Source organism: Aquarana catesbeiana, linkage group LG04 (genome assembly GCF_042186555.1).
Source record: "Aquarana catesbeiana isolate 2022-GZ linkage group LG04, ASM4218655v1, whole genome shotgun sequence".
Lineage (NCBI taxonomy): Eukaryota > Metazoa > Chordata > Amphibia > Anura > Ranidae > Aquarana > Aquarana catesbeiana.
The window spans coordinates 624,268,331-624,294,234 of NC_133327.1; the positions used below are offsets into that span (position 1 = coordinate 624,268,331).

At 45.1% G+C, this 25,904-nt stretch overlaps 1 protein-coding gene across 1 annotated transcript in view; it reads right to left on the reverse strand.

Moving 5' to 3' along the window:
• The window catches only part of DEGS1 (delta 4-desaturase, sphingolipid 1), a 25,855-nt gene extending 1,861 nt beyond the window's left edge, over positions 1 to 23,994 (reverse strand). Inside the window, exons 1-2 of the mRNA XM_073628329.1 lie at positions 23,754 to 23,994; positions 495 to 1,237 (exon numbers count right to left, since the gene is read on the reverse strand). Coding sequence (XP_073484430.1) covers positions 495 to 1,237; positions 23,754 to 23,835 — 825 coding nt within the window. The 5' untranslated portion in view covers positions 23,836 to 23,994. The remainder of the gene's footprint in view (positions 1 to 494; positions 1,238 to 23,753) is intronic.
• Positions 23,995 to 25,904: the final 1,910 nt, after the last annotated feature.

Below are 25,904 nucleotides of genomic sequence, written 5' to 3' on the forward strand. Positions count from 1 at the left end.
GTGTCTCATTAAGTAGCTTTTTCATCACTTTCTGTCCCGCAGACAGAACAGGTAGCAGAGGATATCCAACATGAGGGAACTCCCCTCAATCAGTTGTTACAGGAATAAGTGTCCTCAATGGAAGATGTCACCTCTATTCCTGTTCTGGTGACAACTCAAAAATTTAGAATTTCTTATTTTCATTCCCAGTGAAAATGGTGATCAGCATAGTTATAGTGCATCTCTCTAACAGGGGCAAGGATGGCCAATAAAAAAAAAAAAAAAACCCAAACACACACCTGATAGAGTTCTAACCCCTAACCGCGCTAAATAATTCCCCCCCCCCAAAAAAAGTTCTGGCTTATTTTTGCATCAGGAAAGCTCAGGGGCCGAGTTCCTTTATTATTGTAAATGCAAAACTCAGTGGTGTTCTGAAAACAATCAAACAGGGGCTGCCAAAACAAGTTATAGCCTGCAAAAGAAAGGAAAACAACCAACATCAACCAAAAACTTACCAGTGGCAGGTTCTTTCCGGGAACACTGGGGAAGTCATGGTGCTCATTGTGGTATCCGACATTAAAAGTTAGGTAGTTTAAGGGCCCATAGTAGGAATAGGTCTCATGGCCCTTCAGAAACATGTAATGCTCGGCTATAAAGTGTCCAGAAATTGGATGAAGTCCAAGACCAAGTATTGAGCCTACCAGCATGTACACCACAGATTTAATCCCCAAGTAGTAGTAAACTAGAGCATCAAAAGAAAACTGAATCACCAAATTGATTAGTTCCAGACGGGAGACAGGTTTGGGGTTGATACAGATGGGCCTAATGGTATAGAAGAGTGGTTGTAGGATGATCCACACAAGCTTCCGCAGATGGGTACAGAAAAACCAGCCTTCAAAGTCAGTGGGAATGTCTACATCAATGCCATCACCTCCCAGGTAACGATGGTGATCCATATGGTACCTCTTGAAGGAGATCGAGTAAGGGAGGCCGATTGGCAAATTAGCAAACATTCCAAAGCACCGGTTCCACATGGCTTTGCTGTTTCCAAAGGCGCAATTGTGAGAGATCTCATGGATGGCCAGGGTCATGGAGTGGCTGATGCAGCTTCCCACCACGTATGTCCAGAATAAGAGCCACTTCCATTCCAGGTCCTTCACCAGGTAAAAAGCTATGAACTGTGTGAGCACCATCAATGTCACAATCCATAACAGGTTGTAATCTGGTTTCATAAGCCTCTTTATTTCGGGATACTTTGCTATAAGGGGGGAAAAAAAAAAAATTAATTGGGTTGTGGCTTTGTTAGTCTTGCCACAAATATATAAACAAAACAAAACAAAAAACTGATGGCAAACAATCCAAAACTCAAGACACAGACTAAGCTTCTGTGTGTGGGCACAGGCTCTCCCTTAAGTATAAGGCCCCTTTCACACGAGGCGGGCTCCGTTTCTACGGAGCCCGCCTCAGCGGGAGATCAGTCCGTTGATCTCCGCTGAGCCGGCGGATGACAGGTCCCTCTCTGCTCACTGAGCGGGGAGGGGTTTGTCAGGCGCCGCTGCCGCCTATGGAGGGATCGGACGAAAACGGACAGCGTGTCCGTTTTCGTCAGATCTCACCCGATCCGATAGCGACGGATCTGGACGTAGAGCCATACGTCTGCTTTTAGCGGATTGGACGGGGTCGGATGTCAGCGGACATGTGTCCGCTGACATCCGACGCTCCATAGGCTAACATGGATCGCCCGTTCAGGTCCGCCGTCAAAACTGACAGGCGGACCTGAACGGTCCGATCGTGTGAAAGGGGCCTAAGAGGTCATTATTTGAGGGATTTTCTTTTTTTATTTATCAAGAGGTATACCAACAAGTTTTGTACTTTTTTTCATAGCATGGTGACTCTTTCATAACCACTTCTATTTAGTGGCTTACAATTATAAAAAAGGCTCAACTTCCTATAAAAAAAAACAAAAAACAAAACACACACACACACACACACACACACAATTAGGATTATAGCATGGTTTTCCAATAAAAAAAAAAAAATTATACTAGAACGGTAATCCAATTGGGTCACATGAGCCACAATGCGAGTTTTAAAATAAAAATTTTTTCCAAAACACGTTCTGCAACCAAATAATTTCTAGGCACATAAAAATGCTATCCAGCTGTTGCATCAGGACCGACACCTTAAAAGGGGTTGTAAACCCTCGTGTTTTTTCACAGTTTTACTTACCTGAGCCCCTTCATCTCCTTGGCGGGGACATGCTGTCCCTCTCTCCACGGGGTCCCGGCTCTTGACTGGATTGATAGCAGCGCAGCCATTGGCTTCCGCTGCTGTCAGTCAAATCCAATGATGCGGGTCCCGGGGCCGAGTCCAGCATTCGTGTCTGTGGACGCAAATGCTGGACTCAGGAGCGCGCCCGCAAAGTAACCTCCTCAGGAGAGCGTTTCTCCTAGGGGGTTATCTGATGCGGGGAGGAGCCACCAGGGGACCCCAGAAGACGAGGTTCGGGGCCACTCTGTGCAAAACAAGCTGCACAGTGGAGGTAAGTATGATATGTTAGTTATAAAAAAAAAAAAAAAAAACCCCAAAACACATACTTTACAAATCACTTTAAGAAATTCCTGCCAACTTAGCATGTAAAACAGATATTCACTGTAAGGCCAATTACAAGAGTCGAACGTCAGCCAAAATCAGCCAGTACAGTAGATACCAGTCAACATTCGTCCATGTGTGGAGGTCCTGGTTTAACAGAAGCTGATCTGACATCTGGGTGTCGAACATGTATGCTGGAAAATCAGCAGCTGATCGGCATCTGAACAGCCCTCGCAACCGCTGATCAGTATGTTCTGGTGGGGGGCTGTCCCCATCAGAACACATTCGCTCAGCTGGGAGATGGCTGCATGAACATCAAATAGTTGGTACAGAGACCTGCTCAGTTTGTGTTTTTCAGCCCGCTGGGCTTACCGTGTGTACCAGGCTTGAAACTCATTCCATGTACACACATTCTTCAGCGCAAAAGAAAAAAAGTAAAATAAAAAACAGACACACGCACAACCAAAGATTGTGGGGCAACAAGCGTACATCAAATTAAAAATAGCTTTAGAGTTATTAAAAATTACAAGTTTTAGGTCCATTTTGAAACACGTTGTAGAGGGTGGAGTCCATGTTGTGCACCTAAATAAATGTATCTGTGCTTGAGATACTGCAGAGTGCAGCCACTTTCTTATGCCTTTTATTGCATATACAGAGAGCATGAACAGGCTCCTGTGCGGTTTGTGCACCCGAGGGGGACAAGAAGGCTGCAGGACTTTAGCAGCAGGGTCTTGTTTTCTTTCCTCTTCATGTATGTAATACAGTGTTTGAATTTTTTTTGCTAGGTTACGGTTTAAGAATATGAATAATTCAATGTCCCTCATTCTACATCCATTGTGTTTCAATGGAAAAAAGTTTTAATGGAGATAGGAGGCAAGAAATAAGTAGTCAGCTGTGTAAAGATGTCAGGTCTATGGCTCCAGTGTCTAACCCAATAGAACAGGTTTTCTAAATCATCCTTAAAAGGTTAGGTTTTCCTCTAGCAATAAATGGTGCACCCCTCCCACAAGAACAAAATATGCTGAGCGGTCACATTTCATCACCTGGCAGGTAATGGTGAAGATGGAGAGCAGTCAGGTTATGTAAAACACAGCTAGTAGTGAATACAGCTGCCTGCATCCCGTGTCACTTATCAGAAACAGCAGAAGCCATCTCTGACAACATGTACAGACACGTACACACACAGAACTGAGCAACACTCACTGCATTGAGACCGATTTCACCTAGAATGACCTGCTGAGCTCAGCTTGGCTGCAGCTTCTCTCCACCTTCCCCAGTTTTCTATATCATTATTGGCAACTTTTTCCCTTATCGGCAAAATGCCAATAACACCGTTTTCAGCCGATAGGTTTAGGCGGCTGATATTTTGGTGCATCTCTACAAGGAACCCCTAGCAATCTCTGGAGGAACCATAGAAATTCATGGAACTCTGGCTGATATTGGCTGCTCTACAACCAAACTTCCAGCATGCGCAGTCACCAACCGTCTTCTTCTCTAGTCTTCCACAGTGCCTGACTGTCCACTGTAGAACTGCATATACTGAACCTTGTGTGGATTTTTGGTGATGTCATGGGCCACGGTTGAGGCCCCTATATCATAATGCAGTTGTTGTCAATTTACAAGGTAAAGGGGGCCTCAACTGCGGCCAATGACATCACCTAAGTGCAGCACATAGCGTTCAGTGTATGTATTTGCTAGAGAGGACAGTCAGACTGAAGACATATTAAAAAAAAATGGTCACAGACTAAGTCATGCTGCAGAAAGCAATGAGGCTGCATTAAAGTGTTACTAAACCCACAACAGTAAAATCAGTCTGTATATGCAGCATAGCATGCTTGTTACACTCACTGTGGAACTTAAGGGGTTAATCCTCTATTATGTAAAAATGCTGTTTTATTCTGTATGCACAGATCCTTCCCTATCTGGGGAAGACCAGCTAACACAGGAAGGAGAGCCGACCTGCACATGCTCAGTGGTGGCTTATGTAGGAGAGAGCTAGTCAGGTCACATGATATTGGCATCACACATGTGGGCGTGTCTACTGGCCAAAGTGGAAATCTCCTCCTACCTGAATTTTTAGCACTGGAGAAACTGTGCAGTTTATCACTGACCGTGGTATACAGTGGCAATATTTTAATGTAAAAAGATTTATAAGCCGTGGGCACCATGGAGGGGCAGATGAACTATATTACAGGGTTTAGTAACACTAACACTATAGTGTTTTGTGAATGAATACAAAGTCATGCATTTACAAAAACAATGTCACGCTTGTAGAGCAATTCATTTAAATTTTTTTTTTTTTAAGCTGCCTCCTAGATTCAAAGCAAATTTGTGATAGATATAAAACCTTGGATTGCGAGCATAATTAGTTCCAGAAATATGCTTGTAATCCAAAGTACTTGTATAACAAAACAAATTTCATCATAAGAAATAATGGAAACTAGGGTTGTCCCGATACTGAGCATTTGCCCAAGTACTTGTACTCGGGCAAATGCTCCCAATGCTTCCCTCGATACCTTGACAGTCAGCGGTGATCGGCGTGTGGGGGAGTTACAAGCTTCTCCCCCCGCGGCTTTCAGCTGCTTAGAGACATACAGCGGTGATCGGTGCTTGTAACTCCCCCACACGCGATCACCGCTGACTGTCACCGCATCCTCGCTGTCCCCCTCCCTCAATGTCCTCCTTTGTGAATGGACAGAGTCAGCTGACTCTGTCCATTCACATAACAAACACTGTAATCTCCTGTGATTACGATGTCTCAGTTTATGAATGGAGAGGAGCTGCTGTCTTCTCTCCATTCATTCTCAGTGCAGCTGAGGCTGCAGAGAAAGGGACTGGGGAATCTCTATCCTCGGTCTCTTTTTCTCAAGGGGGAGATATCAGGGGTCTGTTAAGACCCCTAATATCTCACCAAAGCCACCCAAAAGGGCTGATTAAAAAAAAAAAAAAAAACAAACACATATATTGCAATAAATAATAAAAAAATATTATTGTGAAAAAAAAAAAAAAAAAAAAAAAAAATTGGTATCGCCGAGTTTCTAAATGACACCCATTCCTGTGTCATTGTGTACTATTGTGATTGGCCACAACTATCACTTGGTACAAGTCCGATGGGATTAGCCCCTGTACCATGCGATCACTGACCAATCACTGAGATCACAATGAATGGCTATGAACGAAAGGCATTATGTACAACTGACATGTGATCTCTGCAATTGGTCACAGCGATCACATGGTATTCGTCCTGGCCCAAACAAACACATATTGCAATAAATAAAAAAATATTATTGAAAAAAAAAAAAAAAAAAAAAAGTGTATCGGTACTTGTACTCGGTCCTAAAAAAGTGGTATCGGGACAACCCTAATGGAAACTCAAATGATTCGTTCCACAACCATTTATTCATAGGTCCTTCAGTTTATAGTCCATATAAAAAGATTATAGCAATGTGATAGGTTGTGCAACCATAAAATGTCCATCCACAATTGGCAGCCTCCACAAAGGTGATTAGAAGCAAAATCCAGCAGGAGCTACAGAGTATAAAAGAGAAGAAAGGCACCTCTAAGCCTAGCAATGTGTTTCTAAATGCTGTACCTTCATTAAATGTAACCATATTGCTACACTTAGAGGCGCCTCTCTTCTCTTTTATACCAAGTTGTGACATGATGCTACTTGTATATCAAGTCAAAATTTATTAAAAAAAAAAAAAAAAAAAAAAAAAAAAAAAACTTTGCTTGTCTTGCGAAACGCTCTCAAACCAAGGAGATAGAGCGATAGATATAGACATTAATTAAAGAAATAACCACTACTCTAAACCATTGTGTGTACAGACCTCGAAGAACAATGCAACATAAACTTCATCCCATTTTCCCTGCTTAATTATACGCAATGCCTAAACCCACTTATAGTCCCTTGATTGAACAGGAATATCCTGTCTACCCTCAAGCCACAAGATACTGTACCCCTAAAATGGCCAATTCCAACCTCTCCCACCCACCTCTATGGGTGCAATGATTTTGTATCCATTAGATTTGTCTATACTTGTTGATCAGGACAGTTTTTCCTTGCTCCCAGCACAACAGGCTCCTAATGTTTTGATAGCATTAGGCCCCATGTACACGGGACACTGAGGCAAAGTCCTCTGAACAAATTTTTTTGACACCTTGAAACCAGTGTTTAAAACTCCTGCATAGCCGCATTTGCGTGCCGCGTTTAAGTCTAGAAGCGTTTATTAACCACTTCCCGCCCAGCCTATAGCAGATTGACGGCCGGGCAGTGGTTCCGTTATCCTGACTGGGCGTCAGGACGTCCAGCAGGATAACATGCCTCTGACACACTGCTCCACCGATCTTGGTAAAGAGCCTCCAGCGGAGGCTCTTTACGTGACCAGCCGTGTTCAATCACAGCTGATCACGATGTCAATAGGAAGAGCCGTTGATCGGCTTTTCCTCACCCGCATCTGACAGACGCGAGCCGATCGGCGGCTCTCCTGATGGGGGGTTCTGCGCTGATTGTTTATCCACCACCAGGGAAGGTGGCAACATGTGGATGGCCAGGTATGTACCCCATCGCCATCCACATGTGCCCAATGTACCCAGTCTGTGCCAATCAGTGCCCACAAATGGGCACTGATTGGCACCATTATATTTCAGTGATGCTCAGCAATGCCACCCATTAGTGTCAGCAATGCCACCCGTCAGTGCCCATCATTGAAGAAGAAAACGTAAATATTTACAAAAACAACAGAAACAAAGAAAAACTTGTTTTCAAAATTTTCTGTCTTTTTATTTGTTGCGCAAAAAATAAAAACCACAGAGGTGATCAAATACCACCAAAATAAAGCTCCATTTGTGGGAACAAAATGATAAAAAAATTCTTTGGGTACAGTGTAGCATGACCGCGCAATTGTCATTCAAATTGCGACAGCGCTGAAAGCTGAAAATTGGCCTGGACGGGAAGGTGTCTAAGTGCCTGGTATTGAAGTGGTTAAGATTACCTCATTTCAGACCCTCCCCCCAAGCTCAAAAAAACATAGTTAACCATTCTGACCAGAGTGAGTACCAGCAGCAGAGAGAGCAGTTGTCTACTTGTATTTGCCTCAATTTGTTTTTTTTTTTTTTCAATGGATCCAATAATGAGCATATGTGAGGAAATGCTCCGGACATTGCTCTTGATGAGGCTAGAACGACGTAGAAAATTGCGTGAGAGGTCCAGAGTCACCTGCCACAAGTTGTGGATTGTCCACGTCACCTGCCACACATTGCAGATTGTCACTTGCCACAAGTTGTAGATTGTCCACTTCCCACGTCACCTGCCACAAGTTGCTTGTTCAAATCTAACAACATATTAGTCAAATTCCAATTATACTTCGGATAACAGCAATGCTAGTGGTGTATTGGATCAAGGGCTCATTAGGTTATATAAACGGTCTATGAATCATTGCAAGCAATTACAAGTTTTTTATATAATTAATGGTTTTTCATCATTTGCCTTAATTTTTTTTTTTTTTTTTTTTTTTTTTTTTTTACACAAAAAATAGGGCACCTTTAAAAACACTTATAAACGAAAACGCGGCTAAACGCCGGTACCACGTTTAGCGTCTGAAACGTGGAAATCTTCTGCGTCTGAACCCATTTTTTTGCTTCCAAAGAAACGCTGTTCAACGCGCTGCAAAAAATGGCAATAAACAAGACGGTGTACATGGTCACATAGGATAACATTGAAGGAGTTCAGGGGCAGTTGAAAAAAGCGTCTAACTGCCTCTGAACGTGCGTTTAGCAGCGTCCCGTGTACAGGCCTTATCACCCTGCTGGGCATGTTCCAGTATAAGGACTGCAGCAAACGGTCCCTCTTGTATGATGTGCTTACAAGGTCCTTCTGCTCTGCTTTACACTACTCTGCTTTTTATTGCTCTATGTCACAGGCAGTGGATCTGCTGTGCATTCCAAAAGAGTTTGAGCAGCAGAGTTGTGTGGGATTTACAATCATGAAGCTATGGCAACATTACCATCTCCCATGGCTAACTTTCTATAGAGTGGAAAGCATTAAAATTTATGTCAAAGTTAAAATTTCTGCACGTGACCACATTAGATCTTCCCTCACTTCCTGTCCCTGTGACCCCCCCCCCCAATACAACAGGATAGGGGGTGCAGGTGTCACCAGGAAGGGGAGGCTCAGACAACAATAAAAACACAAACATTGCCAAAAGTTAACCGCCTTCCCCACTAAAATGTTTCTGCCCATTTCCCAGCCCTAGAGATGACCCATCGTAAAAATAAAAATCCTCAAATAGGGACAGATCACAGCAAAAGCCTGACAGAAGCTCAACTTTCTCCATTCTATCCAAAACATTTTAGCTGGAATAATCCTTTAAAAATTACTTGGATAGTATATTTAGTTGATCTTTTAGCAAGTAGATCAACGTTAAGATCTACAGAACATCTTTAAACAGAGATGACAGATGGGCTGTGGCAGGAAGTGATGGGCAGGATACAGGAATTCAGAGAGGAAATGAGTCATTACAAAGGCTTTCCCAAAACTCCCCATTGCATTCTTTAAGTGTTACATCAAAACTGGAGGGGGAAAAAAAAAAAAAAAAAAAAAAAAAAAAAAACACCACATTTTTAACTAGACCAATTCAATATCGGACACTTTCACCTCCTTCTTGCTCAGGCCAATTTTCAGATTTTAGCACTGTCGCACCTTAAGCCTAGGTTCAGACTGGTGCGTGCAAAACACTGCTTGCGCTTTGTACAGAAATGTGTTTTACATACTGACCAGAGCAGTACAGTCAGTGTCACCATAGATTTTTTTTCTACTACGAGTTCTTATTACAGTGATGATCTGATCACTGTTGTAAGCAATCATTTTTCTAAATGGCACCCATTCCTGTGTCATTGTGTACTATTGTGATTGGCCACAACTATCACTTGGTACAAGTCCGATGGGATTAGCCCCTGTACCATGAGATCAGTGTGACCAATCACTGAGATCACAATGAATGGCTATGAACAAAAGGCATTGTGTACAACTGACATGTGATCTCTGCAATTGGTCACAGCGATCACATGGTATTCGGCCTGGCCCAGTACAACAATCTATCGCTCTGCTGCGTGCAAGTAGGACGACGTCACATGACGTCCTCCCAGGATAATGGTGATTCCACCTGACCTCCCACTTCCCATAATGCATTTAACAGAAAATTACAGTGCTGCAGATCGGAAAAAAACTAATATCGAACATTCAATTACAATAGGATTTGTGTATTAATTGTATAGGCCATTTCTTAGTTGTCATCCCCCCCCCCCCCCCCCCCCCAAGTAAAGTTAGCTATTAAAAGTGGACCTTCACTCAATAAAATAACTTATTTGACCCTTGGTTTCTTTTTTTTTTTCCTTGTTCCTTATGTTTTCTGTAATGCAGGACTGTACTCCTCAGGGCACTGTGCATGTGCTCCACCAAACTACAAAAATGTGCATATGTGCTGCAGGATTCCAGGACTTGGCAGACACCTGTGGCACGAGCGCTCTCTCTCGCGAGAGAGAGAGCGCGAGAGAGAGAGCGCCCGAGCGAGAGAGCCCATCATCCGCACACTCTGCCCTGATCGGCAGGGAATCAGCGGAAAAATCCCCTGCTGATCTTAATAGAAGCAGGGGTAGGCAACCTCAGCTCTCCAGCTTTTTTGAAACTACAAGTTTGATGAGACATTACAAGACCCTGACAATCACAGGCATGATGCCTAGAGGCAGAGGCATGATGGGATTTGTAGTGTCACCACAGCTGGATGGCCGAGGTTGCCTACCCCTGAAATAGAGGCTGCCCTGTGTGAAAGGAGCCCAAGCTGGCCAAACACTAGTACAGGGGACTGTAAACTATGGCCATGAGCCACATCCAGCCCACTACAAGATGTAATCAGTGGTTTTGTACAAGGCAGCCCAGGTCCTCCTAGTCTCAGGTCCCCTCCCCTGCCGACCCTCTGGGCCCCTCCCTCCTGCTGAGTGCCCCCGCAGCAAGTGGCTTACTATGGGGGCACCCAAGCCGATGCAGCTGCTCTGTTTCTCCATTCAAACACGCAGCCGTGGCTCGGCCCCACACCCTCTCATTGGCTCACTGCCTGACAGCAGTGGGTGCCAATAGCGTCTGCTGTGTGTCTCAGCCAATGAAGAAGGAGAGTCCCGGACAGACGAGACTCTCGTACATCATCACTGGATCAAAATGGGACTGTTTTTTTTTTTTTTTTTATCTTCCTGCATGAAGATAAAATAAAAACCCTTCTGCCTTTAGAACCACTTTAAGGTCAGCAGAGGCTGCCTATGGTCTCTGCTTCTGATGTTGGGGGGGCGGTGGGGATGGGGGTTCCCCGTCAGAAAACAACAGTACAGCAGGGGAGATATCTGTACTAACATTGGATTGTTAGTACAGCAGCTCTGGCCTGAGCTGATTTTTTTTTTTTCCGTTCAACCCAGCGGCTTAAAGCCGAGTTCCATCCTAAAGTGGATTGAACTCCTGACATGCCACATACGACGTCATTTTTTTGTTGGGGTGGGGGGGGGGGGGTACCTACTTTTGACAAGTACACAGCTTCCACTTCGGAAGTTCTCCTTTCCCCCTCCCCGCAATCTTCTGGGACACATCACAGGTCCCAGAAGATTGCCCGGCCATTTAGAACATGCAAAGCGACTCGTGCATGCACAGTGCGCACCCGGCTGTGAAGCTGCAAGCTGGCACAGCCAGGTGCCCACCCTAGTGATGCCGGCAAGAGGTGGGGAGAGAAGAGCGGGTTTCGGGCGGCCGCATCAATGGACCGTGGGGCAGGTTAGTGCGTTTATTACACTTTTTGTAGCTGCTGACTTTTAATAAACACGGAATCGGCTGGAACTCCGCTTTAACTCAGAAAAGTCCCTTCTATTGCTCTCCACCTACCCCAAATTCCATTGTTTTGTGATTAGACTTCCCGTTTGTTCTCTATGGTCCCACTGTATGTAGGAATGTAGCCATCCTCTTCCTTGCTCCATAGATGGATTAGGTATTACGGGATGTGTACTGTGCATAGAGCAGTACACATGAGAGCAACTATTGTGCACAACTCATTCCCAGTAAATAGAAAGCGAAGGAGAAATTAGGAGGTCAGGAGTTCACAAAAAAGAGGCAGAAAAACAAACAAGTTCATGAAAAACTACAGGGCCATTCAGTAGTAAATGTGTAGGTATGATTTTTGGCGAATAAGGATAATGTTTAGTGACATCAACTGTTTTAGGGGCTGTGTTCTACATTTTTCATATTTAAAGTGTTACTAAACCCGCAACAGTAAAATCAGTGTATATATGCAGTAAAGCATGTTTGTTATACTCACTGTGAAACCTAGGGGGTTAATCCTGTGTTCTCTGATCCTCCCCTTCTTTCACAGCCCCCTATCTCCTAATAGAAGAGAGCCTTGGGGACACTCTGCACATGCTCAGTTTGGTGTGTGTGTATTGCTAGAGCATTTTTCTTCTTTCTTGGAAAGGTGCATGTGCTCAGAACAGGGCCAATCAGTACTGTCCAGACAGAGGGTCAGGGGTCCTGCACCCTTATAGGACAGTCATAGCAGAAAGAAAACTCTTCCTACAAGCTTTAACTAGAAAACTTAAAGAAGTCACATGACTGCTATATACTGCTGATGAGAAAATGTATTTAGCAGTTTATATTTACTACAATAATTACATTTCCATGTTCTTTGTACTGTTGGAGACCAGATATAGTAAATGCAGGGTCCTGGGTTTAGTAACACTAATACATAATATAGGCTGGCGTGTTCAACCTCGCACCAGATAAGCTCAGGTTCCTGCACTTTGATACTAGAGGACCTTATCACAGCATTACCAGCACCCCGGATTTGGGGCCCTGAATGAGGAACAGAGGTTCTTGTATAGGCACCTGGAAGGGCTCACATTTCCTAGTGAGTAAAGTTTACAAAAACCATTAATGTCCAGAGAACATATACAGTCTCCAGGTCTATGTGTGTGGGAGAACGCCTCTATTTATAAAGGCATTCCAGAGCAGTAACTTCTCAGTGCACACTATTTGCTCTCTCTTCTAGCTTGGATCAGGCCACTCACTTGCTATAGATAAGACAATCAGTTAATAAGTGATAGCACCAAGTAGCCATTGTTTACAGCAATAAAATTAAAAGTTCTCTATAGGCAGTAAATCACTAAACATACAGAAGTCTGAAGAGGGCAGCCAACATTTACAAAACATGGCACAGGGTCTGAGTGCCTTTCCTGCAGGTCCTATGCCAACCCATTAGTTATAAGGGTGCGATCACACCTGTCAAATACATGCAAAAACTCCAGCACCGGGTGGGGGTGTGTGGGGCGGGGATCGGGGGGGGGTTCTGGCGATTAGCTGCGGGAGGCAGACCCATTGAAAGCAAAGAGAGGCTGCTGGCTCCCGCAGCTAATTGTGGCTACTTGCATACAATAGCTCATGCGGTGATCACATGCGAGTCACAGGCAGTCTATGTCCAGGGCCAATCATTCTCATGTGATCGCTGCGAGCGGCCATGCTTAGCTGCGGAAGCTGTAAGCCTCCTATTGGTTTCAATGAGGCTCCATTTCACAGATACATACACACATATATACACACACACACACACACACACACACACACTTTTGGTTGCAGGAGCCTGTAAAGCATTGCACCAGCGATCAGTAGATCACCGATCCCATGCAGGTCTCCTGCAGACCGGTCAGTGTATCAGCTTGCTTGTACTTTGTACGGGCAAGCTGATACACCAATAGGAAGAATCAAAGAACTACCACAGCGCCATGGTAGTTCATTGAGAACTATAAGCCGACAGCTGCTAAGACTGTTGGGACTTGTAGTTTTCCATTCACAGAACTTTTTTGTAAAAAAAATGTGACAGCTAGCAGGGGGAGAAGTTCCGCTGCTCGCTGTCAAAGCAGGGCCGGTCCTTTCATAACACGTTACACCCTGAATACGGATGTAACATGTTATGAAAGGTCACGGCGAGGATTGGCAAATACGTGGACTTCTACTTACAACCACTTGTCCAAACCACCCCCTGCTATCTGAAAGACACTCGAGACACAATTAAACTATTGGAGTCTGTTACAATTAAAAAAAGTACTCTCTTGGTTACAGCCGACGTTGCAGCGTTATATGCGTGCATACCACACCATCTGGGTTTTGAAGCAGTCGAAAATCATCTCTCCAGAGATGGAAGACTCCCCACATTACAACGAAACTTTATTATGCAGCTGTTAAAATTTGCAACCAGGCATAATTATTTCTGGTTTCAGGACAAATTCTTTTTACAACAGAGGGGCGTGGCTATGGGGGCCAAATTTGCCCCCAGTCTCGCTAACCTCTTCATGGCCCAGTGGGAGGAGGATGTCGTCTATGCTGCCCGGAGACCCGAATTGGTCCTTTGGGCCAGGTACATAGACGACATCCTCCTCCTTTGGGAAGGAGATCGGCCATCACTCGAGGGCTTCATGAATACTCTCAACGCCAATGACAGGGGGATTTCGTTGAGTTTCGAAGCCAGTACAACCAAGGTGCATTTCCTCGATCTCGAAATTTCAGTTGTGCACCAACACCTGGAGTTCCGTACCTACTTCAAACCCACAGATCGGAATGGGTACATTCCGATCGACAGCTGCCATCGTGAAGAATGGCTTCGGTCAGTCCCCCGCAGCCAGTTTTTAAGATTGAGGCGCAACTGTACCCAGACTTCAGACTTTTTATCCCAATCTCAAGTCCGAAGAAGCAGATTCTTGGATAAGGGCTACGACCCTCACCTGCTAGACAGCGAAATCAATAGAGCATTGCTCACTGAAAGGCAGGCTACGCTTACAGAACGCTCTAAAGACAACACCACATTTAATGCTAAGCTATCTTTTTTTACCACCCATTCCATTCAATCTAAACAGATTAAAAGGTATTATTAAAAAACATTGGGGAATATTACAGAATGATAGACTACTTGGTCCTGTTTTACCCAAACAGGCCTCGGTAGTCTTCAGAGGCGCTAGGTCCATTCAGGGACAGATTGCCCCAAATATAATAGACCCCCCCAAAAAAGTGTCGTTCTTTCAGGAGTGTAAAGGTTACTACCCCTGTCGTAAGTGTCAGGTCTGTCTACATAATATTGGGGGAAGACGCAAGAATGTCACTTTTAAGTCCACTGTCACTTCCCGCATCTACTCCATGAAGCATTTCACCACGTGTTCCTCGCAATACATCGTTTATCTGATAACCTGTCCCTGCCACAAGCAATATGTGGGTCGCACGATCAGAACTTTTTCTGTTCGGGTTAATGAACACGTGGCTGCAATCAAAAAATGTAGGGACAAGCAGACTGTGCCACGTCACTACCTGGAACACCATGACAGGGACCCCACAGGCACTTTGTTCCAGGTTATTGACAAGTTTGTCCCGCACTGGAGGGGTGAGTCACGTCTGCGTGGAGTTTCACGTCTCGAGACATACTGGATTCTCGAGCTGAGGTCCTTCTTCCCGTTTGGGATGAACGTGGAGTGGGACCTCAACTCGTTTATCAACTCATCCTAACACCTTTTTTTGCATTTATTTCATCACATCTGTACATATTTTCAGGTGTTCCCCTTTAATATTATCTTCCATCTTTATTTCCACACAATTCTATTCTCCCCTGTGTTGGCGCAATTTTTGGGGGGTGCGCTTACATTATGCTCAGGGGTGAGCTATACCTCCCTCATGTTGGTTTTTCACACTAGCATGTGCACGGTTAATATTATTAAGATGGCTCTTACTCTGTAGATTCAGTGTTCACGAACCCTTTTCATATCATGTTTTTAGAATACAATGCATTTTATTCATTTATTTTGTCTGTTGTTTTGATAGGAAGGGATTATTAATACACTTTGGGGGCTCTCGCCAGCATTGATGTATTTAATGCTGGCTTTCGGGTCCCTCGGTTTTCAACTGTCAGAAGTTAGCCGAGCATTACCCTTCTTTTCAGGCGCGTCACTTAACTGCATGGCCCTCGCCCTTGTGCCTTGCTATATGTTCAGTGGTGCGTCCTTTTCCCCACTTTGCAGGTAACTTTTTGCCAGTTTTCCACCTTTCAGGTGGAATTTCTGGCTGCTATTTACGTTTTATGTTACTTCCGGGGACACGGGGAGGAGTGTGGGCACCGGCGTTGAGAACGTCCCATCTGACGCTTGTCCCCCCTCCCTCTTCCTCTCCTTGACTTCTAGAGAGAGGCATCACATGACAGGGGATGGACGTGGAGCCGGCCCTGCGCTCTGACATCACTTCCCTATGTCTGTCTCATGGAGGTTGGGCGGCGCCGCCAGTGACTTCCTGTCTTTACAGCTATTGGTGGTTGGCTCCGCCCGCCCCCTGAGACGCAGTCCCTGATTGGCACTGACTCCCTGTTGTTTTGGAGCAGACACAGAAGTGTCAGCAATGCGAGTATTGTGCCTGAAAGTTCGTTTCTTGTTTATTGTATTTCATTGCCAAATGTTTGAACGTTCTGATGTTATACTATGCAATTATTTTTCTATGTGAGGTCTTTTTGATGATATATAACAGGTTAAATTCCGTTCCCTGTTTATTTCATTTCATTACCAAACGTTTGAACATTCTGATGTTGTACTATTCAATTATTTTTCTATGTGAGGTCTGTTTGGTGACATACAACAGGTTAATCACACACTATGTATGCAAATGCATGATGTTCCACACCTGCTAGGTCTAGTCAGGTGCGATCATGTGACCCCATTCATCCAATGGGGAATGTTGTTTGACAGCACATACAATTTGGTCTTTTGGAATGTTTTTTATAAATATTAGGCAACTTGGAGGGGATGCTGTATGCCCCAGTAGACGATCCATTGATCGAAACGCGTCGGGCGCTTTCAGCATCCTTCTTGTTGCCCATTTTTGATTTTATACTCTGTGATCACATTTTATTGTTATCTGGCGTTTTTAGCAATAAAAATCCTATTTTTGCTCATCTACACTATGTAGAGCTTGTTTATTTTTTCTCCACATACCTACTGAGAGATTCAACCAGCCTTCAATCCAGTTTTTGTACGTGACGCACTGTTCCCTCTGATCCGCACCTCGGCCATCCTTTGGGAGGACCCACCTGGCGGCCCCGGGAGATCCGCGCAGAGTTTGACCCAGACGGTTCGCAGAGCTGTGATGTCCGTTCACTGGCCCTGAGAGGCAACCTGCTCGAGTGACTCCCTGTCGCTGACAAGGGAGTCCATCGCATCTGGTAAGAGTTTCTTACACACCATCTTTACCAAGTCGCATGTCATTGTGAGATACAACTTGGGGATGATTTGTTGATTCACCCGTGTTATAACATCTGCCTCCCCGTATCCACGCATGGTTTTCAGTGGGACATTCCATGTTATTTGTTCCCCATTCACCGATAGGACTTTATTCACCTATATTGAAAGACGTATAAGTTTTTTCACTGTTATGTTTATTTTTTGTGGATATTTGTTTTTTTCAGTTTTCTTGATTGAACACTTTTGGCACAATCTACTTTTTATTTTCACATGTTATGAAAGGTGAACTTATCCTTTTAAAAATGTGGCAGGAGACAAATTTTTCAAAAGGTTTCGTCAACATTCAACTCTACCGGAATCCAAAATGTTAAACTTCTCCACTGCCCTCTATGAAGGAAGCCATGGCTGCCACCTAGGCTGGACAACAAATTTGTTTGCCTTTGTTCATCTCCATTACATGGGAGATATTCAGCTTTTAGAAGATGGGTCACATTGCTTTTCCTTTCCGCTCAAAGTAACAGGGACACAGATATTTTCTGTACTTGCTGAAAAAATGTTTTTAGCCTAAAATAGGGAAACAAACACAGCCATCACATCTACAGACTGGTAAGCTGCAATATATTACAATTTTGCTCTTGGGTTTAGTAATCTTGATTTTCAAGTTACAAGTGTTCATGTAGAATACCAGAATTGACATATACCTAGAAAAATGTACAGGATGGACAGAAATAAAGCAAGTGGTAAAAGGACACTGTATGCAGCCTCTGTTTTGTTAGATGTTGATTACTCATCCAGTGAGCTAGCACTTCTCGCGGCTCCTCCTCGTATCAGATAAACCCCTAGGACAGTAATTGCGAACCTTGGCACCCCAGATGTTTTGAAACTACATTTCCCATGATGCTCAACTACACTGCAAAGTGCACAAGCATCATGAGAAATGTAGTTCCAAAACATCTGGGGTGCCAAGGTTCGCCATCATTGCCCTAGGAGAAGCGCTCTCGCGGGGGGTTTCCATGCGGGTGCGCTCCCGAGTCCAGCATTTGCGTCCATAGACGGGAATGCCGGACTCAGCTCCGCGTCATTGGATTTGATTGACAGCAGCAGGAGCCAATGGCTGCGCTGCCATCAATCTATCCAATCAAGAGCTGGGACCCTGTGCAGAGAGGGAGGGCGCGTCTCTGCTGAGGGAATTACGGGACTCAGGCAAGTAAAAAACGGGGGGGGCGTCGGTCACTGCCAGAAGTTTTTACCTTAATGCATCACACGAGGGTTTACAACTCCCTTTAGGCCCAGGTTTACACTGAGCTGCCGGAATGAAGCCGTGCAAGTTCATCTGAACTCGCACGATTTCACTCCCTCATGTCAGTCCCAATTCCGGTGGCGATTTCACAGACATCTGTGCACAGATGTCAGTGGAAATCACACCCCGAAGTCACAAAAAGTAGTACAGAAATGACTTTTTGAAATCGGTGCGGTGCCGCAAATGCAGCGTTGCACCGATTAGGACGGAGCCATTGCCACCAATCTGACATGCCAAATCGCACCAATGTGAACCAGGTCTTAGACTTGCTAAATCCACCAAAAAACAACCACCTAACACACCCAGGAGAGTCTTAAAGTGAATATTCTGGAGGCCTTAGAGCTTGAACACAGGAGACTTTGGACTTGGCATCTTCTACTGAACACTACAATTTTTGGGGGGGAAACGACATAGTTGCTTAAAGTGGTTGTAAAAGCCTTACATATACCCAGTAAAGTGACTGGCCTCAGGTGATCGAGATTAAACAAATCCTCCTACACAAGTTGTACCCGTTTATTTGCCGTCTTCTCTATACATCCATTCAAAGTCCAGAATTTATAAGCTCGTCTGAACTGTCAGAAAAAAGGGGGTGGAGAGCTGAAGTCCCTCTGCAGAGCTAAGGAAGGACAGGTCTAAGAGCTCATTGGAGTGAAAGGACACATCCCCCTTCACATAGCAAAAGAGCTGAGGCCGTCAATCAGCTGGAGGTCCCTCCCCTGTCACTATTTTTCTCTTGGTGTCAGGAAAAGGTGTCAGAAGTGATTCATACTGATAGCAAAGGAACGAAGCAGCAGACAGACATTACCCTTAGTGTTGTGAAATGAGACAAGTACACACTATAGAGCGATATGCTTTGTTCACATTTCATGTCTGAGGTTTACAACCATTTAAGTTGCCCCCCTTATCTGTCCTTGTCCATGAGAAGCCTGTAAACCAGTCCCACACTTTGCCATGCAAGGAGAAAAAAAAAAATATATATTTGTTCCTATGGATCAGTCATCCGTAATTGGGAGGCATAACAGATGACCTCTTCATGGGATGGCATAGTCATTACATGTGCAAAGTAGTAAAAGGACCAGAGTTTGTAGTGGCAGCGGTTCAGTTGTTCGTGGATCTTGCTGGAGGGCATGAAAGTTTGGGTGCTGGTGGTAAAAGCAGAGATCCACCTAAAAGGGGAAGTTCCACTTTAAACATTCCCCCTCCCATGCCACATTGGCATGTCTTTTTTTGGGGGGGGGGGGGGTGGTACCTAGTTTTGACAGGTGCCCACTCCCAGTTCTCCTCCTCTCCCCTTCCCTGCAACTTTCTGGGTGACGTCACAGGTCCCAGAAGATTTCCCAACCACTTTCTGTAGCTGCTGACTTTTAAACACAAAAAAAGACTGGAATTCCGCTTTAACCACTTCAATACAGGGCATGTTCACCCCCTTCCTGCCCTGCCTAACATTCTGAATGACAATTGTGCGGTCATGCAACACTACCCATATGAACACAGATCCACGGTCCTGCTCTGTAACGAGTGATTGCGTGTGCGCGGTGGTCATCGCGGCTGCTGGGCAGGCGCATCGGCTCCTCTGTGACGTGGTGGGTAGGGAAGTGCCGGACAGCCGAGGACGTCATATGATGCCCGCCCAGGATGGGAGATCCCATCTGCAGACATCATAGGTCTATGGGCGGGTAGGGAAGTGGTTAAGGATGACTACACAAAACTATATAGTTAAGCTATAACTACACTATACATACAACTGAAAAAAAAAAAAAAAAACGTTTTTCTGCTCTTTTAACACGATTCTACATACCACTCATGTGACCAAACCCAAAGGAAGCTTTCACGTGAATGTAACATATGGTTACGAATGGGTGTGTCACCACTACATCCTCTTTCATGTAGAATGTATACATCTACAGAGGAACATTCCCTTCCAAATATCTACTGAATAGCAGCAAGCACAAGCTAGTGACTCAGGATTGGGCGAGACCCATACCTCTTCAAATAAAACGTGCAAAAGAATATTTGTGTGATCGACTGACCTCTATATCCAGATGTAAAAAAGAAAAAAACACCCCCCCCCCCCTCCACAATGTAAAAATACTAAGGCCTGGATAATTACACTTTGATCTCCTAAAGTGCAAACACGCCATTTCTAGGACAGCCATAAACATGCAGCAGCCGCTTCTGCTGGCCTGAGGGATTTTCCGTCTCATACAAGGATCGAACGCAGAATTTCTAGTGCATCTACAGACACAAATTTTAAAAAAGAAACCAAGAAGCCCCTGGAGATTAAGAGCTTATAAAATGACGGAGAGCTCATGTGATTTTCTAAAGTCGAACAAACGCTTGATGGGAGTCACCATCCACAGGAGAAGAGAGGGGGACAAACTTTAGCAAATATACGGCAGTGTTATACAGAGATCATTCTTGTGTTCTTCATCTCAGAAAACACACTAGAATATAAAATGTCATTCACATAGAGACAATACTTGTGTGCCACTTTTATCTCAAGGTTCACTGAGAACACAGGAGAGGACACGGTGTATCCATCCTCTAACAGCGATTCTCAACTCCAGTCCTCAAGGCACCCCAACAGGTCATGTTTTCAGGATTTCCCTCAGATGAAATGGCTGTGGTAATTACTAAGGCAGTGAAACTGATCAAATTGCTTGTGCAAAATAATGGAGAGCTTGAAAACATCCCCTGTGGGAGCCTTGAGGACTGGAGTTGAGAAACACTGATCTATACAATACACCTCCAGTCATCCATCTAGATCAGCCACTCTCAACCTTTTAAAGTGGTTGTAAACCCTTACAGACCACTTTGTGCTACAAGTAAGCCTATAATAAGGCTTACCTGTAGCTTCCCCGGATATCTCCTAAACGTGCATGGTTTAGGAGATACCCCTGTATTTGCTGACGTCATCGGCACTTGCGCACTGACACAAACTGAAGCAATGGTACATATGTGCCGTTGCTTCAGCGAGTGCGTCATTACTGCGCACATGCACGGGAGTGTCGTCATCGCAGCTGCGGCCAATCACAGCGCCAGAGCCGCCATACCCGAAGTAACCGCAGGGAGTGATGTCGCCGGCCGGTGCTGTGTATGGGCACTGCAGCGGGGGCTTCGATCTCAGGTGAGTATTATATAACGAGCTAGTATGCTATTCATTCTAGCTCATTATGCCTTTGTCTTGCAGGTGTTAGTTTTTTAGTTTTTTTTTTAAATGGGTTTACAACCACTTTAAGCCCTTGAAGAACCCCTGATAATTCTTATGTCTTAGGGAAGCCCTGCTAAAATCCACACACTGCTGGGCCTCGGGGGAAGAACGCCCCCACACCCACACTGCTGGGCCTCGGGGGATGAACGCCCCCACACTGCTGGGCCTCGGGGGATGAACGCCCCCACACCCACACTGCTGGGCCTCGGGGGATGAACGCCCCCACACCCACACTGCTGGGCCTCGGGGGATGAACGCCCCCACACCCACACTGCTGGGCCTCGGGGGATGAACGCCCCCACACCCACACTGCTGGGCCTCGGGGGATGAACGCCCCCACACCCACACTGCTGGGCCTCGGGGGATGAACGCCCCCACACCCACACTGCTGGGCCTCGGGGGATGAACGCCCCCACACCCACACTGCTGGGCCTCGGGGGATGAACGCCCCCACACCCACACTGCTGGGCCTCGGGGGATGAACGCCCCCACACCCACACTGCTGGGCCTCGGGGGATGAACGCCCCCACACCCACACTGCTGGGCCTCGGGGGATGAACGCCCCCACACCCACACTGCTGGGCCTCGGGGGATGAACGCCCCCACACCCACACTGCTGGGCCTCGGGGGATGAACGCCCCCACACCCACACTGCTGGGCCTCGGGGGATGAACGCCCCCACACCCACACTGCTGGGCCTCGGGGGATGAACGCCCCCACACCCACACCGCTGGGCCTCGGGGGATGAACGCCCCCACACCCACACTGCTGGGCCTCGGGGGATGAACGCCCCCACACCCACACTGCTGGGCCTCGGGGGAAGAACGCCCCCACACCCACACTGCTGGGCCTCGGGGGAAGAACGCCCCCACACCATTGTAAGGACCATTTTTCACATTGACCGCCCCAATGAACTGGTTTTAGTAAAGGTTCCCAGGGACCTGAAAATTATTTCAAGGGTCCCTAAGGGGGAAGAGGATGAAAAAGGCTGATCTAAGCTGTCAGCTCCTACAAGCTCCCTTACTGATCATATCCTGTATGTGCAAGACATGACTAATATAACTATACAAGGAAAGTCTCATGTATTCGTATTGTCTGCAATGTGACCCCAGTGTGTGTCAATTTACTCCACAATAGATGATCTCTACTCTCCTATAGAAGAGCTGTCCTCTGTGTGTGGTCTGTCCTCCTACTGAACAAGTCTCATTAATACATTGGGGGTGATTTACTGAAGACACCGACTGCGCACTTTGCAAGTGCAATTGCACTCATTTTCCCCAGAGCTTAGTAAATGTGGTAAAGCTCTGCTGATTGCCATCATCCAATCACGTGCAAGCAAAAATGATTAAAAAAAAAAAAAAATTATTATACTTGCACCCGATTGGATATTCTTTACTAAGCGAAGCTCCACACCACAATCACTAAGCTCTGGGGGAAATTAGAGCAACCGCATTGGCTGAGTGCACAGTATTTGTCTTTAGTAAATCCACCCCACAGGTCATCCCCCAATACAGGTTCTAAATTCCTGATGGACAGTCAAACCCTCGTTCACACCGGAGCAACTTGTCTTGTGCTTTGACAGGTCAAATCACATGACAAGTCACAGCCCATTGTCAGCAATGGCCATCTTCAAATCGGTGCAACGCCAAATTTGCGAAGCCACATCAGTTTGAAAAAAAAAAAAGTTCCTGCGCTACTTTTGGAGATTTCAGGTGTGACTTGAATAGATGTCTGTACATGAAGCCGCACAGATGTCTTCAAAGTCGCACTGACATGCGGCTTTGAAATTGTGCAATCTCATAGGGAACGAGGCTTACCAATGGGAAAAGGCAGAAATGGAGGGTCTGTACAACTACATGTCCCAGCATGCCTCGCAGAAAAAAAAAAAAAAAAAAAATTATATATATATATATATATATATATATATATATATATATATATATATTTTTTTTTTTTTTTTTTTTTTTTTTTACAGAGAATATAATTTAAAAATACAGGGAATAAAAAAAAAAAAAAAAAAAAATTATATATATTTCCCTGTAAAATAAATATATATATATATATATATATATATATATATATATATATATATATATATATATATTTTTTTTTTTTTTCCCCTGTATCCATCTATATGTGTAGATTTGAAGGCAGAACATAGAAGCACTCCTAGTAATCTCTCTACATGATTGTCAGCTTATAGAGAACCACATGTCCCAGCATTCCCTGTAGGACTCTATAACACACAGATCTATGGAGCCAGAGACTGTTATTTGCAGTGTCTGTATGGGGTAGTCATGTATGATGACATATGGGGGGGGGGGGGGGTTCCATACTGCTAGCCCCCGGCACAGACATCCTCCCTCACCCCACGTGACTCACCCAGGATCTCCTTCCTGCGCTCGGCATGCGGTTGGTCGGTGTACACCCACTCGAAGTCCTCCCGGGCCACCCTGTTGCCCATGTTCGCTCGCTGCAGTGTCAGCTCCGGAGTGAGTGCCCGCACAGTGCGCGCTCCCGTTACACCGAGCCGGAAACTTCGCACCAACCGACACGCCCACACTAAGCAGGGGGGAGCAGACACCACCTCGTCACACCCGCAATGACTGGAAACGCCGCAGTCCGCCCTAAGAGACACGCCCTTTGAGTCCAAGCTATTCAACGCAATAGAGAAGTGGGCCGTACTTCGTTCATCAGTTCTCGTGATTGGTGAATCCTGGGCAGTCATGAAAGATTTAGCCAATCAACGATCAAAAAAAAAAAAGGCACACGAAGAGAAGCCGGATTTAGCCCCACCTGTTAAAGATGACACGCCTTTTTCTCTATTAAAGGGCGGCTATAATTAAAAGAGGGCGTGCACTAACGGTCTGGGGTTCTAAGGATGCAAGCGGTAACGCCCACTATATGTAACGTGCGGCGGCGGGCCAGTGAAAAGCCTGTTATGTGATCGGACGAGGACCAGGCTGTCATTGTTCATTTCTGGATGAAGTTATGTTTTACTTGTTGCTTATGGAAACAAATCCAATCTTCCCCGAATCCCGACACCGCCCTGTAATCAAACAAGGCTTACTAAAAAATATAACATATTGGGGTTTTTTTGTCTGTCTTTTTTTGTTTATAGCACAAAAATAAAAAAAAGAGAGCTCTATTTGTGGGGAAAAAAAGGACATCAATTTTATATGTGTACAGCGTCAGACGACCGCCCAAATCGTCAGTTAACCACTTCAGCCCCTGAAGAATTTACCCCCTTCCTGACCGATTTGCGATTCGGCACTGCGTCGCTTTAACTGACAATTGCGCGGTCATGCGACGTGGCTCCCAAACAAAATTAACGTCCTTTTTTCCCCACAAATAGAGCTTTCTTTTGGTGGTATTTGATCACCTCTGCGGTTTTTATTTTAGAATAATAAAATAAACAAAAAAATAGCAACAATTTTGAAAAAAACACATTATTTTTAACTTTTTGCTATAATAAATATCCCCATAAAATAATTAAAAAACATTTTTTTTCCTCAGTTTAGGCCGATACATATTCTACATATTTTTTGGTAAAAAAAATCGCAATAAGCGATTATTGATTGGTTTGAGCAAAAGTTATAGCGTTTACAAAATAGGGGATAGTTTTATGGCATTTTCATTAATAATTTTTTTTTTTACTAGTAATGGCGGCGATCAGCGATTTTTATTGTGACTGCAAAATTATGGCGGACACATTGGACATTTTTGGGACCATTGTCATTTATACAGCAATCAGTGCTACAAAAATACACTGATTCCTGTGTAAATGACACTGGCAGTGAATGGGGTTAACCACTAGGGGGCGGGGAGGGGTTAAGTCAGTACTAGGGAGTGATTTCTAACTGTAGGGGGGGTGGGCTAGCTGTGACAAGTCACTGATCTCTGCTCCGATGACAGGGAGCAGAGATCAGTGACACTGTCACTAGGCAGAACGGGGAGATGCTTGTTTACATCAGCATCTCCCCATTCGTCCTCTCCGTGAGGCGATTGCGGGTATCCCCTCGGCGATCGAATCCGTGGGACCCGCGACCCGACTCACGGAGCTCCCGGAGGCGCGCACGCAATGGCACGGCCGGAAATTCAAATGGGACTTGCAGGTATGCCCATTAGCCCAGTCGTGCCATTCTGCCGACGTACATCGGCGTGCGCCGGTCGGGAAGTGGTTAAAGTAACGCAGTGCCGTATCGCAAAAAATGGCCTGGTCATGAAGGGGGGTAAATCTTCTGGAGCGGAAGTGGTTAATGCAGAACTAAAGGCATAATACTCACTTCCTCTCTTTTTTTTTTTTCTTTTTAAATCCAGTAATCTTTATTACAAAAAAACATTCCTTACATTATTACAACAGACACATTTCACATTCATTTTGTCCAGATACAGCAAAACTACACAATATTATTATTATACAGGATTTATATAGCACCAACAGTTTGCGCAGCGCTTTACAACATGAGGGCAGACAGTATACACAATACAAATCAATACAGGAGGGATCAGAGGGCCCTGCCCTGCAATACA